This window comes from Trichosurus vulpecula, chromosome 8, assembly GCF_011100635.1.
Source record: "Trichosurus vulpecula isolate mTriVul1 chromosome 8, mTriVul1.pri, whole genome shotgun sequence".
NCBI classification, from domain to species: domain Eukaryota; kingdom Metazoa; phylum Chordata; class Mammalia; order Diprotodontia; family Phalangeridae; genus Trichosurus; species Trichosurus vulpecula.
Window position 1 is genome coordinate 100876725 of NC_050580.1, and position 16685 is coordinate 100893409.

Genomic DNA, 16685 nt, shown 5'->3' on the forward strand with positions numbered 1-16685 from the left:
CTGAAGGCCCTTCCCCAACTCTAGCTTCCAGGGACTATTACTTTTATAGGAAAGTGTTTCATGAACATGTAGAACTGTAACAGACATTAGAGACCATAAAGTCCAACCCCCTCGTCTAACAGTTTAGAAAACGGAGGCCCTGAGGAAAGATTGTCCCACGTCACACAGATTGTGGCAGAGATGGGACTGGAACTCAGATGTGACTTGCTCTGGTGCTCTTCCTTACTCCTGCTCTACAATGCCTCTCACTGGATTTAGCTTCAAGATATTGTTAAATAGATAGCATCCATAGGCATTGCAGAATTTGGGGGAAGATTTTTCCAAGATTATGCTTTATGCTCTTAAAAAAGGGACAAATCATAAGCATGCATTTGATAATGTGTCACATGAAATGGAGCTACATTTCCATTTGCAAGAGAAGGGCACCAGGGAGTCTTCAAATTACTTTTGACCATATGTTTATCTGTGGAGATGGATCAGCTAAGACTCTAATAATGGTAATAGGACTTCAGTGGCCTCTCCACTGGCATCTCCACTACCCATAGTGATTTGGGGTTGATTTAATAGCTGTTGCATAGCATTTCTCCTTCTGCCGTCCAGGGTTTCTCAAGCAGTCATAAATTAGAAGGAACTCTCCTCATCTTCAATGATTATCTGTTAAGCAATTGCAAATTTTTCATTATATTGTTTGAACTAAATAAAAATTTGGAGGGGTTTGGTAAGGAGTGGATGATTAGAACTATATTGATATGGGGGCTGAGGAAAGCATATTTATTTAAAAATTCTTTTAAAATCCTTTAACTTATGGGTTGAAAATTTTCTAAGTCATTCCTTCTCAATTCCTTCAGAGGCTTTAGAGGCCAATTTAGGGTTTGATTATACTGTACTTCATGATATTTTGGTTTCTAAGGTGGAGTATAAGAAAGATCTGGAAAATAGTAAAGGCCACAGTATTAACTACTGTGAGACTCCTCAGTTCAGGAATGTCAGCAAGATCTCAAAATTCACCAGTGATGTAAGTTGTTAATGCCTTAATGTGTAGACCTTGTAGCTCATGTCTTCCTAGCTTCTAGGCCTACTAATATACTTCTGTTAATGTGAATGTATTTGTATGTTTCCAATAAACATGGCAGGAACATCAGTGGCTTTTGAATGTAGTAGTCACTATGGACAAAATAGATCGTGTATAATTAAATTAAAGTGATAACTGTCTATTTTGGTGCTCTGGTCAAGTAACAGTAAATATGTCCTCAAATCAGTGGTGGTGAGGGAGACCCTCTCTTAGGGTCAAGGAGAAACCCTCTTGAGGCCACTGCTGGGAAGGCTCTATTTGGAGAAAGAACAAGTCAGTGCTGAGTGGGGAAGGAGCTCTCCTTGTGTGTGACTGTGGGGGAAACTCATTATCTGATAATTTCCTAGTTTAATTAATTATTCTTGGTAACTTGTATGAGGCTAATGTAATCAAATTCTATAAAAAATGAAAATAAGATGATTTTTAAGTTGCACAGTCTTTTTAAACATATTACTTAAATTTTAAATTTTTAAATTTAAATTAATTAAATAACTCTAAATTTCCATTCCTGAGGACAAATTTCTAGTTGCCTTACCCTAGATTTGGCTTTGTGTACAATTTATTCCTGACCAATGTGAAAGGATGTGATAAGTATACCTCAATTCTATACATGATTTCTATATGATTTTATTCTACCACCTTATTTCACTTAATCATAGATTTTAGAGTTAGAAGGTACCTTAGAAATAATTTAATTTGACCTACTCATTGAATAAGCCTTACTATAGTATTTTTGACAGAGGACCACCTTATTGAGGCCTATCAGGACAGCTCGTTCCACTAATCAATGGTTGTATTCATTAATAAATTCTCATTTATGTTCAGCCAGAATCTTTCTTATTGTAACTCCATTAGATCTGGTCTGCCTTTTCTTTCTTCCCATTGGCTCTAGTTTGCCTTCTTCTGCCCACTGATTCTAATAGAACAAGCTTGGGAAATATTTTAAAATGTAATAGGAAAATTTATTTTTTATTAGACTGTTCTGAAAAGCAAAATATGCTACTATGAGCAGTGATCATTAATATCATAAAGATTTCACAAGTGCCTACTTACACTCATACTATACAGAGTGATTAGGAAAGATACAGTTCTTGCCCTATGGGGAAATAGACCAAGACCACTTACTTATCTAGACGTGTTTGGGCCATGTGTATTATTATTTGTTGTGAACGTCTAACCATGTCACTCTTGTGTTCAAGAAACTTCAATGAAAATCATTGTCCTCTCTAGGATTGAATACAAACTCCTCTGTCTGGAATTTAAAGCACTTCACAATCTGTTTCTACCCTATCCTCTTAGGCTGATTGCTTAATACTCCTTGTCAGGCATTTTTATGTTCTCCCCAAACCGACTTTTTTGCTGTTCTTGTATAGGTGTCCTATCCCCCATATTGATGCTTTTGCCCAGGTTGGCTCTCATACCTGCAATGCTCTCTGTCTCTCCTGTATTTGGGAACCCCAGCTCTCTTCAAGATTCAGCTCCTTATTCACTCAATTGTTAACGTTCTTTCTCCAGAAAATACTTTGTATGCATTTTGTATATGTTTTGTTATCTCCTTACCTGTATCTAGGTTGTTTACCTAGTAGAGTTGAAGCTTCTTAAGGACTGGGCCATTTTTGGTCATTATATCCCCAACGTCTAGTAATAAATTTTGTTGATTGAATTGAATTTGGTCAAAAACAAAGTTTCTGATTAAAAACCAAGTTTGGATATACATATATATGTATATGTATGTATATATACACATATATGTATATATATATAACATAGAGATATATAGAGATACGTAGAGATCTAGATCGATATTTATATAAAGATAGGGATCTAGATAGATATCTGTATAGAGATATATAGATAGACAGGCCGATATGTGCTTTGTCTATAGAGATACACAGATAGCTAGCTAGCTAGCTAACTAGTTATCTCCAAACTTGGTTTGTGTGTGTGTATGTATGTACACACACAAATCCATATATAGTATATATTTTGTGTATATATATGGATACACATAGGTAATATATGATGTATAGATACCAAAAATATATATGTGTATATAGACACACATTCATCTGTGCTTTTAAAAAATGCAAACACCAAGAAAAGAAGAAGTGGTTTATAATGCCTTATTGCAGTATTTGGAACAGGACCTTGCACATAATAGGTACCTAAAAATATTGACTCAGTTGAGCAACTATAATCTGACTAAAATGCTACAGGTTTTCACATTGGAAGAAGAGAATTGAAAAATTGCTATATTTTCAGATGAGGCTTAAAAAAAATCCAGCTTTCTTGGCTTTAAAGAACCTATATTTTTTCCCTATATGCTTGCTAGGATGTAGTTAACCAATGTTCTAGTGTTTTATTGGAACTTTGAACTAAAAAAATGTTTAACAAGTTTTTAGCACATTGGTCTAATAGCTTAGAATAGTAAACACCTTAACAAAATTATATTTCATCATTTATCTTTTAATTTTGAGACCAAAAAAATGAGGATTGTTTTTCTTGTACTGCTTGTGTAAGAGAATGATGAAATTGAATGGTGGGTGCCTCTTTGCAGAATAAATACAGGGAAAATTACCAGAACCAACTGAAAGGCCACTATGAAGGGGTTGGCATGGACCGGCGTACTCTACATGCCATGAAGGTTGCAAATCTGGCAAGCAATGTAAGTCTTTTTTTGGGGGGAGTCCAAACCAGCCAACACAGAAAAACAGGTGATGTTTCATGAAAGGGGAGAAGGGTATTTTGACCAGTTTTCTTTTATACTTTGTTTTTTTTTCTATCAGATGATGAATTTTAAAACTCACCCACTTCTAATACCAGAGCTTTAAAATGAACTAACCTCTAGAATTTAAATATTATTTCCCAAAGGATTTTTTATTAATTTATTTAACTTTCACTTCATCAAAATTAGTAATATAGGAAGTGTACTGATACTGGTATTCAATAAAATAAACTATTATTAAATTATTATGCAGGGGATGCTAAGTCGGGGGTAGGGTAAGAGGGTGGGTAGGGGAAGGATCATACAGTTATAGGTTTATAGCTGGAAGGGATCGCAGAGATCATGGAGCCCATTTCCCTCATTTCATGGATAAGGAAACTGAGGCTCAGAAAATCTGTGACCCTCCCAAGGTCACATAGTATATATCAGAGGAAGGATTTTAATGCTAAGCCTTTGACTCCAGAGGCAGTGCTCTTTCTGCTATATTAGAGGTATCAGAGGTAAAAGTCAACTGATTATATCAACTGAATAGAAAAAATAGAATCAACTAGTTTGTTTTTAATGTGCAAATAATTCAATTTTCTTACTGGGTTCCTTGAACTCACTTTGGTGTTGGCTTTTATTATGACTCATAGTCAAATAATTTATGACTAAGGCTTTTCTCCACTACTCAAATTTGCTGTTGTTGCTTTCTGTGTATTTCAGATAGCCTATAAATCTGATTATAAACACGACAATATTGATTACAACTACCCAGCAACTCTTACTCCTTCCTATCAGACAACCATGAAGCTCATTCCCTTGAAGGATGTAAGTTGATTTCTAAGATCCCCTTTTGCTTTTATTGCTTGTTTTTGTGGATGTTTAATTATTTTTCAGGTATGTCCTACTCTTTGTGACTCCTTTTGGGGGGAGGGTTTCTTGGCCAAGATACTGGAGTGGTTTGCCATTTCCTTCTCTAGTTCGTTTTACAGATGAGTAAACTGAGTCAAGCAGGGTTGACTGACTTGCCCAGAGTCACACATCTAGTGAATATCTGAGTCTGGATTTGACCTTAGGAAGATGAGCTCCCTGACTCCAGGCCCAGCACTCTATGCACTGTGCTACCTAGCTTAATACTCTCCTAATGGAGATGAGAGAAAGAGACAAAATTGAATATTTTAAGGTAGCCGATTGGAAGGAAATGTAAAAGTTTATAAAAATCAGAAAGCTGGTGTCTGGCTGATGTTTTTACTGTCTTATTGTGACTGTGTTCCACTGACTTATGTTCTCACTGTTTCTTTGGTCAACATTTTAATTTATCTGCTGGAAACAGTTGACTTTAATTTATCTGCTGGAAAAGGATGACCTTTTTTGCTGCAAAATTACTTAGAAAAGGTTTGGTACTTTTAGCATGTCCCTTGTGGGGGCAGAATCCTTCAAAATCAGCTGGTTTATTTAGACATATGAAAATCCAGAATGGAGGTCTTCAAGTTTCATACAGCCTTGGCTTGTTGTTATGTATGTTTGGATATAAACAGGAATCTCAGTCAGGTCATACCCCATAAATCCACCTGCTATGTGTTGGAAACATCTGATATAATAGTAAACCTAGAAGAGGTTTCTTATTATCAGTTGGAATAGAGGTAGGTAGTGCCACAAAGAGAGGACTGGATTTGGAATTAGGAAGACCTGGGTTCATGTCTTTCTTGCCTCACTCTCAACTTCAGTTTCCCCATTTGTAAAATGAAGAGGTTGGATTTAATGGCCTTTAAGGTTCTTTCCAGATCGAAATCCATGATCCTATCATCCTATTTCTGTCTTTCAATGCCAGCACTATACAGTTTTGCTGGACAAAAATATGAAAAAACTACCTTTATTGCATGTCCATTCTTTCAACTGTAGTCAGAATTAGGGGTAGATAAGCCAGGCAGCTGCCTCAGGTACAACACTCAGGGAGCACAGCAAGGAATACTTTTTATGATTCCTTTTAAAAAATGAGTATATTTTAATGCCAGAAAATCTGACCTTCCGTGACATGCAGTTCTTTAGCTCTGTGTGTATTAATAGCGTAGACTCAAAGCTTCATGTGGACAGTATCAGCCAAGGAACTCAATTTTCAAATGTAGGGGGTTACAGTTTTGCCTAGGAAGTATTAACATCTCATCCTTACTCTGTCTCTGTCCTGGAACCATGAAGGCAGGCTAATGGAGCAGAAATGGGAGTTAAATAGAAGTGCTTAGTTAAAGGGAATTCCATTTAGACGAATTTTGTCAACATTAAATGTCATTAAAATTAGACTTCACTCTATGGCAAAGAGCCCTTTCAGAACCTAGATTGAAGCAATATACATTCCTTTCTGATGTCGCAAGGAGGTGATTAACTATGCTCACTGTTAATTATGTCCTACAGTGAAAAATAATTGTGTTCTGCTTCGTATTTAATGCCTAGTTATCTGGCAGGCATATGCAGCTTAAAATATATATTTTTCATTACATTTAATCTTGCATAACTCAGAATCCTAATTCACTTCTTATGAGACGATCATTTCTGCTACTGAATTAATACATTAGGAAGCTAGCATACACTAATCTCATTAGCGGTTGACATTGAAATAACTTTATTTTTTTTTCTACTTTTCCCTATATCCCAATCCCAGACCATGCAAAAATTTTGTTCTGAATCATAACCTAAAAGTCCAATAGTAATTCTATCATTCACTTACAAAGGTGGTACAGGGCTATTACTAGACCATTGCTAGATTGGCATATACTTTGAATTATTTCCAGTACAGGTTGCAAGTAGGCTGTTTTAGAAGTTCCTTTGCAAGCTGGTTGTTTGGAACATTGAAAACAGTTTTCCTAGATGCGTAGAACAACCCACAGTAGATTCTTGAAACCATAATGCATGCTTTAGTAGTGCTAGAAGCATTAGTCATGCCACACAGAAGGGAGAGGGTGACAAGGAAGATCATTCCTCCCTATTTCTTGGTTCCAACGATAGAGCTTAGTGAGACTTTTAAATAGGTAAAACTTAGGCATTCTTAAGCCTTCCTTTCTGCACTCCTCTTGCCTCTCTCTGTGGGTACCTTCAAGTTGTCATGAGTCACTCCATTTACCTCACTGGGTTGTCCTTAACCTTGTTTGTCTTCATTTTCCTCAAGCATTAGCCAGCTGAACCAACCCCAAATACAAGGCAGCAGTAGTAGTCCAGTTGCTTGGCAGAATGTAATACCTATCCCCAAAGGCAGGTTCATAAAGTTATTCATAGACCAAGAACAATGTTGAGAAATGATTCTGGGATGATCCAGTGGATATAAGTGGAAGAGAAATTAGACATGACCCCATATAAAGCAGTTGATACTTCATTCCCCTTTGTAGAAAGTCATGTCAATTATGTTCATTTGTTGTGATTTTCTCTATTTTCAGTGTACACAGGCTTTTTCTATTTTACAAAATCTACTCTGAATCTTGCCTTCTGTCTCCAAGAATTATCCTATGCCTCATTTTATCAAGTCAAGAGTTAATTCTTGGTTAGGACGACCATCCAACAACTAAGTGAACGTTGTCCACCTTATATGAGAACAAGCTGACTTCTTTGATGTCTCCTTTTGACCCAGGTCAACTATAGGCAGAGTATTGACAAGTTGAAGTACAGCTCTGTGACAAATACTCCGCAGATCGTGCAGGCCAAGATCAACGCACAACAACTCAGTCATGTAAGGGGGATGCCGCTGACCACTGAGCTATTCTTGACCATTGGTGGCCAACTGGGAACATTGTGATCACTTTCATTTTATTCCTCTTTATCCACTGGGCTCTTGGCCACCTTGAGATTCTCCCTTGATGATCAGCCATGTGAACGTGGAGAAACTGATGTCATGTTGCTTTTCACAGACTCAGAGAACCCCCATTTTAAAATAATGCTTTCGTGTCTGCAGAGTGTTTTACATAACGTTTTCTAATTTGATCATAACAGTAATCCTGTGAAGGAGATGCAATGAGTATCCCCATTTTACAGATGAAGAAAGAGCCTCAGAAAGGCTGAGTAATTTGCTCTGGGTCCCATGAGTAGTAAGTGTCTGAGGTGTGATTTGCAGCTGGCTGATCCTTCCTCCAAGCTCAGTGCTTCATCTTTTATGCTTCCATTGAAGGAATGGTTCTGATTTTTTTTTTGTAATATCAATCAAATCACTCAATTAATTCAGTATGGCAATTAATTCAGAGACAGCTGGTGGCTCCTTGGATTAAGCATGAGGCCTGGAGTTGGGAAGACCTGAGTTCAAATCTGATCTCATGTACTTACTAGCTGTGTGTCTCTGGGCAAGTCACTTAACTCTGTTTGCCATGGTTTCCTCAGCTGTAAAATGGAGATGTTAATAGCACCTATCTTGCAGGGCTGTTGTGAGGATCAAATTAGATAATTTTTGTAAACCTCTTAGTACAGTGCCTAGCACAGATAGTAAATACTACATAAAGATTAGTTATTATTATTATTAAATGCTTAGCACTGTGCCTGGCACATAGTAAGCACTATATAAGTATTAGCCATTATTATTATTAAATGTTTAGCACTGTGCCTAGCACTGCATATACTGCAATACCACACAAAGATTAGTTATTTATTATTATTATTATTATTGTATGCTTAGCACTGTGCCTGGCACATAGTAGGTGATATATATATATATATATATATATTTATATATGTACTTTGTGCCTAGTAAAGTACTAGGTGCTATGTAAATATAAAAGTACAATAAAACCTCACATTTATGTCATGCTTAAATGTTTTACAAAGAGCTTCTCTCCCAACCTTCCTAAGAGGTAAGTGGGGGTGATCATTACATAAAGCATTTCAATAAATAAATTGTTACTCAATAGTAATAATAACTTATAGCTAACATTTTATAGCGCTTTCTTCATGCCCGTCATAATAATAATGAACAATACACTAAAATAACCACAGCTTATATTTCTATAATGCTTTGAGGTTTACTTTATAAAGTCTTTTTTTGGAGTCATTATCTCATTTGATTCTCACAACGACAGCCCTATGGAATAGGTAACACAAGCATTTTCAAATCTATTTTTAAGGTGAAGAAACCGAGTCACAGAGGTAGAGTCTTTTGTCCCTAGTCGCTTGGCTAAACCATCTAAGAGCTGGGATTCAGATTCCAACCTTCTGGTTCCAATCCCATGTGCCTTTCACTATGGGGCTGCTTCTGTCCTCATGGGACTTTAAAGCAGTAATGGAGATATAACTAATTGTGAGAAGTTGTTCAAACTCTTCTGACTTCTCCAGTTCCTTTGGCACAGGCCTGGGAGCCCAGTAGATCTGGGTTCATGTCTCAGCTCTGTTTGTCATAGTCCAGTTTTCCCACTGACCTTGGGCAAACTATTTTTACTTCTCTGAGACTCAAATTCTTGATCTGTAAACTGAACAGGTGGGACATAATGGTCTCTAAGGTTTCTAGCCCCAACCTTCTGTGTTTATTTTTTGGTGGTTTTAGTTAACATCTGACTTCTCTATTCTGCCCTTTTAAAAGCATCATCATTCATCGAATTAGATCATTTTAGAATTGCCCTCTTCTTCCTCCTCTTCCTTTCTTCCCCTCTTCCTCCTTCTCTTCCTCCTCCTCCTCCTCTTTTTCCTCCTCTTCCTCACCCCTCTCCAGGATTACTAGTTTGATTCAAATTGGAGGAGACTGCCCATAGCTTTTTTCCCTTTGTCTAAAGTTAAGGGCACCTTTGACCTGCTTAGAAACTCTGCACTCAGACGTTTTTATTTGGGGTCCTAACAGGTGAATTACCGGGCAGATTATGAGAAAAACAAGTTGAATTATACCCTGCCACAAGATGTGCCTCAGTTAGTAAAAGCAAGAGCCAATGCTGAGCTGTTCAGTGAGGTAAGCAAACGCTGTGCCTACATGGGAGCTGGTTCAAGTACGTTCATTTGTTATGTGCATCAATGGGAAATGGTTCGGTTCAAATGAATAAATATTTAAGTGCTTACTGTGTGCATATCACTGTGCTAGATAGGAATACAAGACGCAAATGAAGCGCAAGGAACTTATTGCATCCTACTGGAGGAAGACAATGTATACATTATAAGTACAGTATAAAGAAAATTGGGAAGGCAGAGTAACTTAGCAATTGGGGCTGGGGGGAGCACGGAGGAGGAGGCACCTGAGAGGGGCCTTGAAGAAAGGTCAGGATTCTGAGATGAGGGTAGAAATGAAAAGGAAGTACCTTCTAGCCATGGTGGATGACTTGTGTGAATACAGGGTATAAAACGTCAAATTTGGGGATTAGCCAGTGGTTGAATTTGGCTGGAATGTAGAATTTGTGAAGGGGAGTAGTACAAGGTAAGGCTAGAAAGGTCGACAGGAGTCAGACTGTGGCAGGCCTTAATCGTCAGATTTGAACTATTGGCATTTTATCCCAAGGCAAAGTTGTGTAGCAGGGTATGATAGCTGACACGTCAGATCTATGACAGGTAGGAGGAGGATGGATTGGAGAGGTCAGAGGCTGGGAGCCAAGAGACCACTGAGGAGGCTCTTGTAATAGCTTAAGTAAAAGGCAGTAAATGGAGAGAGAGGGATGGTGGGGGGAGATTTGGTGGAAATTGGATCAAGAAGACCTTCTGAACTGACTGGAAATGTGAGCTGAGCGCAAAGGGAATCAAAGATGACCTCAGAGTGGTGAACATGGGGGATTTGGAAGGTGGCGGTGTCCTTAACAGGACTAGAGAAGTATAGAGGAAGAAAAGGTTTGTTTTTTTGTTTAGGGATGTGGGGGATGGGGGAATGTTTGGAGGGGGATAGTGAGTTTTGGTTTGGGCATATTGAATTTGCTTTGCCTACAGAATATCCAGGCTGAGATATCCAGCAAGGAGTTGAGAACAACAACGACAGGAAACAGACTAGGGCTAGGTAGAAATATCTGGGAGCTAAAAGCATAGAGATAATATTTGAATCCACAGGATGGAATGAAATTTCTATGGGGGATAGCAAGAAGCACAGAAGACCTGGAGCAGAGCACTTAGGGGCCATCACTCTTTGGGGAAATGAGATGGGCAGTTAAGTAATGCAATAGAGAAGGCTGACACAGAAGTCAGGCAGGTTAGAGGAGAACCAGGAGAGACCTGTGTCACCAAAGCCAAGGGAGGAGAGATTATGGTGAAAAGAAGGGTGAGGAGGTGGCGGACAGAGCTAGGTGGCACAGTGGACAGAGCGCTGGGCCTGGAATCAGGAAGACCAATCTTCCTGAGTTCAAATCCACCCTCGGACACTTCCTAGCTGTGTGACCCTGGGCAAGTTACTTAATCCTGTTTGCCTCAGTTTCCTCATCTGTAAAATGAGCTGGAGAAAGAAATGGCAAAACGCTCCAGTATCTCTGCTAAGAAAACTCCAAATGGGGTCAGGAAAAGTCAGACAAGACTAAAAAGACTAAACAGTAACAACAGCGAGTGTGACAAATCGCTCCGGGACAAGCATGCCTTTAAATGAGGAAAACTACCAGGAAGGATTAGAGGAGAAAAATCATCCTGGTCTGCAACATGGTAGCATCCTACTTTTACTTCCTCTTGGTTGCTAGGAGCTAAACCATTGTATGAGTGTTGGTTTTGAGCAGTCTGAAAAACTGAAAATATTGCCATTGGTCTCCAGTTCTCTCCTTGTCACAATCAGATTCCTTGGGGGAAAGCTCTGGTTACCTTCCCTTAGTGCTGACTCTGGGCCGCAGAGAGGTTGAGGAGAAGGATGATCGAGAATCAGCTTTTGCAGTTTAGAGTTTGTTGGCAACCTTGGAAAGAGCAATTTCGGTTGAGTGTAAACCAGACTGCAAGGGACTGAGACACGTATTGCGGTGAGAAGTAAAGGTCCCAAGTGTAGAAGATTCTTTCTGAAAACTTGGCAGCGAAAAAGGGGAGAAAGAGAGAACGGCAGTTTGGGAAGATGGCAGGGTCCAAAGAAGGTTTTCCTAAGGATGGGTTATATGCTCGAACATATGTGTAGGTGGTGGGGAAAAGAACCAGGAGCTGGGGAGGGATTGAAGATGAGAGAGGGAGAGACAGAGACAGAGAGACAGAGACAGAGAGATAGAGAGAAAAACACAGACACAGAGACAGAGAGAATATACATGTATACATATATATATATATATATATATATATATATATATATATATATATATATGGAGAGAGAGAGAGAGACAGACAGACAGATAGAGAGAAAGAGACAAAGAGACAGAAACAGAGAGACAGAGACACAGAGAGACAGACAGAGACAGAGAGATAAACACACAGACACAGAGACAGAGAGAGGCATATATATGTATATACATATAGAGAGAGAGACAGAGACAGAGAGAAACAGAGACAGAGAGACAGAGAGAGACAGAGACAGAGACAAAGACAGACAGAGACAGAGATAGAGAGAAACTATTATCAATGGGGCAATCTCCTGGAGGAGACAGGGGAAAATGCCTAGATAGGGACATTACTCTTGGGAAGGAGAAGGGCTATTGCAGTAAGGGGTGGGTGTTGTGGGGGGGAGGGTTTGTATATGGAGTGGGGATGGTGAGGGAACTTACAATAGATGGCCTCCATTTTCCCAGTCAAGTAGAAAGTGAGGATATTTGCTATGAGAAGAAGGGTTGGGGAGGCATAGGGGACCTTAGGGAAAGAAGACAAGGTTATGAACAGCCACTAAGGAGTGTGGGATAAAGAGTCAGGGTGCTCACTTGGGCAGCACGTGTACTAAAATTGTAATGATACAGAGATTAGCATGGCCCCTGCTCCGGGATGACACAACTTTGTGAAGCATTCCCTATTTTAAAAGCAAAAAAAAAGATTCAGGAAAGAATGAAAAGACTGTGGTGCAGCACTCAAGGCCCAAATGAGCTCTGAGAATGAATTTACACAGCAAGGTGGTGAGACTTCCATCCAGTGCCATCCAGCAGAGTGTGGGTGGAGAAAGCAGGTGGTGAGAGTGACAGAGGGATGTGATCTGCTAGAAGGTTAAGGACTGCAGGGATAAGGAAGAAGGAAAGAAAGTAAAGGGTGGAGGCCAATGTGCAGGTAAATTGATTAACTACCAGGAGTTAAAGGAGGGAGCTTAGGCTAGAGCAGGGGTGGTGGATTGGGAGAATAGGCTGGCATGGAGGAAGCCACTAGAAGATACAATAAGATGAAGAATAGGTTTGGGAGGACTGAGGTAAGGAGAAATACAGAATTACAGGAGATAATGATCACAGAGGGAAATGTCGGAGTTCACAATAATGTAGGTGACACAGTAACAAGGAAGTGCTGAGGTTTAAGGTGTGACCTCAAGACCATCTACTATAGTATGAAGGGTTTACAGTCTGCATCAGTAGACAGAATAGCCAGACTTGATGATATTATAGACCTTTTGAAGTATCGACATATTATTTCGTTTGGATCTGTAACTGTCCTTGAACTGTGATTTCATTGGCTTAGGGAAATTCCGTTGTGCAAACTCCCTTAATCTGTGCAGTTCAGCAATTTCTATGTAACTTATAGTCTTAGAGAGATGCCTTGATCATGGTCACATAGCTCCTATGTGCATGAAGCAGAATTTGAAACCAAGATCCTCTTGACTCCAAGGAACATACTGCAAGGATTCCCATTCACATATTATTAAATTTACCTACCTTCATTTACATGTTATAAATATCCATAATATCCACATTATTGATACTACTCATATATTAATAATAGTCACCACTGTTTACATATTATAAATATTCTCAACATTTACATGACTGATTATATTCATATATCATCAATAATATTAAACTTAGCTGTGTTTATGTTATCACTATTCGTAACATTCACATTATTATTAATATTTATATACTATTGATAATATCAAATTTCATTGTAAGAGCATTCATTTATTTAAATGCTCTTAATGATGATAAAAATAATCATGACGGTACAATAGTAAAAGTTCTAATTTGGATAGCCCATTTTTTCTGTATCTTGGGGAAGACAGAGGCTTTCTTTTCTTTTCACTTTTTCACTTTGACTTTGAGCAATGCTGCCAATACCTACTCCTATTCACCTGGTGTTTCCTTTATCAGGTTAAGTACAAAGAAGGTTGGGAGAAGACAAAGGGCCGAGGGTTTGAGATGAAGCTGGATGCCATGCCTTTGTTGGCTGCCAAAGCCTCGGGGGAGCTTGCCAGCAACGTAGGTTTTACCTCATTAACTTGTAAATGCATAAGAAACTGTTCCGATGAAGTGTGGTGGTCATGTGGGGAAAATAATGATTGCTAGGTTGCATTTTAAAGTTGCAGAACTTCTAATACTTTCATCTTATTCTGGATTTGATAAACATTGAGAGATGCTTTAAAAATATTTTTTTTTCTCTGGGATCTTCGCCTTGCACTTGGAACAGCCTGGCCTCTTTGGATGGCGGACTTCTCCCCCCATTCTCCCCACTCACAAGAGACTTTCTTCTTTCTCTAAAGATTAAATACAAAGAAGACTATGAAAAAACAAAAGGAAGAGCCATGGGAACCAAAGATTCAAGGCTTTTGCACTCCCTGCAGGTGGCCAAGATGAGCAGTGAGGTAAACTATTTCTTCCTGTTACCTATAAGGTATTTTAGGGAAAACTTCTTCAGTGAGCATCCTTTGTTGGTCACCCTATGAGGCCATGAACCAGTTAGAAATTCCTGCTCGAAGCCCCTTCCTTGACTGAACTGTGGGAGAGGTTGGAGGAGTGCAACCTTTGTTCATTCGTCATGACTCGTTGCCATAATTTCAGAGTAGCTCAGGGATGATTCCGGAGAGTGAGCAATAATTAAAAAATAAAGCCCAGGGAGTTCAGTTACACAATAGAATGGGGTTTGGGAAGACTTTCATCTTATGTTAGGAAAGTAAGAGTGGTGGCCTTGGAATCCAGAGGAACCTGGGTTCAAATCCCATGCCTGAAACATGACAAGCTATGTGACTATGAATGCACTTAACTTTTCTGAACCCATTTCCCTATGTGTAAAACACATAGAATTGTTATGAGGATCAGATGAGATCCTGATTTTGTAAACCTGAAGATACTCTAAAAATATCAGTTAGCATTAATATCATGGTATCTCCTAATCAACAAACGTTTACTTCTCCTCCTCTTCCTCCTCCTCCTCCTCCGACTTCTACTACTACTCCTTTTGTTGTCCAGTCATTTTTTAGTGGTGTCTGACCCTTTGTGACCCCCTTTTTGGGGTTTTCTAGGCAAAGATACTAGAGTGGTTTGCCATTTCCTTCTCCAGTTCCTTTTACAGATAAGGAAACTGAGGCAAACAATGTTAAGTGACTTGCTCAGGGTCACACAGCTAGTAAGTATCTGAGGCTAGATTTGAACTCAGGCCTTTCTGACTCTGTCCACTTTATACTCTATCCACTTTATCACCCAGCTGCCTGCTAAGCTCCTCCCATATGCCAAGCACAATGCTAGGCACTGATAACTAAGATGTTTGATTCCTTTAAATGAGCCTTACTTATTTTTCTACCCACTTATTCTACTTCTCTACAGCCATGTTTTAAGTCAAAGATGTTTTTATGTGTTTGTATGTGTACCTAAGGTTGAATACAAGAAAGGGTTTGAGGAAAGTAAGACTCATTTCCACTTGCCTATGGATATGGTCAACATCCAGCATGCCAAGAAGGCCCAGGCTCTAGCCAGCGATCTGGACTACAGGAAGAAGCTGCATGTCTATACAGTGCTTCCCGAGGACATAAAAACTAACTGGGCCAAAAAAGCCTACAAACTTCAGAGCGAGGTGAGGTCTCCATCCATCCTGTTACCAGTCATTTCCAAACTTCTCACTATGCACAGTAACCTCAGACTTCTTAGATAATCCTTGGTTTTTGTCTTACATAATTAACTCTTACATAGTTTGTCTTAGTCTTAGATAATTCTTAGTCTTTAATTCTTTTAGAATTAAAAAGACATGAGTATATAACAGCAGAGGGCTGGTTCCTCAGAGTAGAAAGCCTAAAAATCACCTTTGGCATCTTCTGGGATTCACCCAGAATATTGGGAGAGAGGGAGGATTTGGGCTGGCTCCAGAGAGGAAAAACAAAAGATAAGAGAAAAAAAAGGAGAACTTGGAGATGCTGACCCTACTTAAGAGAATGGAATAGGATCTGGGGCAGAGAAAATTAGAATTGGTGCCTGGAGATATTAGGAAGGTAAAGAGGTATTAGCAATAGGATGTTAGATAAGGGAAAGACTGGGAATTGAGTCACGTTGCAAGGGGAGAGGTCCTTTGTCAAAAGAGCATCAAATGTTCACCTTTGATAGGGCCCCCGTGGGGCAGCAAGAGCTAAATACTTGGGTTGGACACAAGGTTGGTCCAGTCGTTTTATTGCTTGAGTAGGACCCAAGATTTTTGTTTGTTTGTTTTAAATGGAAGGCAAATATACGGCATGGGGCTTTTTCATTTCTCTGGTGATTTTCCTCTATCTGTTTCAGTTTCTCTAATTACAACCTGGTGGTTTTCTCTTCCAGTTGCAGTACAAGGCAGACCTGACATGGATGAAGGGAGTCGGGTGGATGGCAGAGGGGAGTCTCAATATAGAACAGGCCAAGAAAGCTGGAGAGCTGATTAGTGAGGTAACCAAAATACAATTCTTTTAGTCCCTCAGACCATGTTCGGCCAGCCCTGGAGACATTAAGAGAGATCTGATGAAATCTCTTAATTTCCCTGAACTCCCTCCATGGACTTTTACACAGACCCTGCACCATCCTTTTGTCATCAACAAGCATTTATTAAGTGCTTACTGTGTGCCAGATACCATGCTAAGCCCTGGGAATACAAATAAGAACAGAAAGACAGTCCCTACCTACTTTCCAGAAGCAATGGGGGAAAATAACACAACCAAAA

At 39.2% G+C, this 16685-nt stretch overlaps 1 protein-coding gene and 1 non-coding gene across 4 annotated transcripts in view; both read left to right on the forward strand.

The window, feature by feature from the left end:
- LOC118829017 (nebulin related anchoring protein) overlaps window positions 1-16685 on the forward strand; it is an 87314-nt gene that overhangs the window by 25858 nt on the left and 44771 nt on the right. For 2 of the 3 annotated variants that reach the window (XM_036735942.1, XM_036735941.1), the window contains exons 12-20: window positions 911-1015; window positions 3630-3737; window positions 4503-4607; window positions 7396-7494; window positions 9580-9684; window positions 13883-13990; window positions 14272-14373; window positions 15381-15578; window positions 16310-16414. In XM_036735942.1, coding sequence (XP_036591837.1) covers window positions 911-1015; window positions 3630-3737; window positions 4503-4607; window positions 7396-7494; window positions 9580-9684; window positions 13883-13990; window positions 14272-14373; window positions 15381-15578; window positions 16310-16414 — 1035 coding nt within the window. The remainder of the gene's footprint in view (window positions 1-910; window positions 1016-3629; window positions 3738-4502; window positions 4608-7395; window positions 7495-9579; window positions 9685-13882; window positions 13991-14271; window positions 14374-15380; window positions 15579-16309; window positions 16415-16685) is intronic. The other variant, XM_036735943.1, reaches the window with a different exon arrangement.
- Window positions 12513-12614, forward strand: LOC118830358. Its single transcript, XR_005009009.1, has one exon. It is a non-coding gene; the product is annotated as a U6 spliceosomal RNA (small nuclear RNA).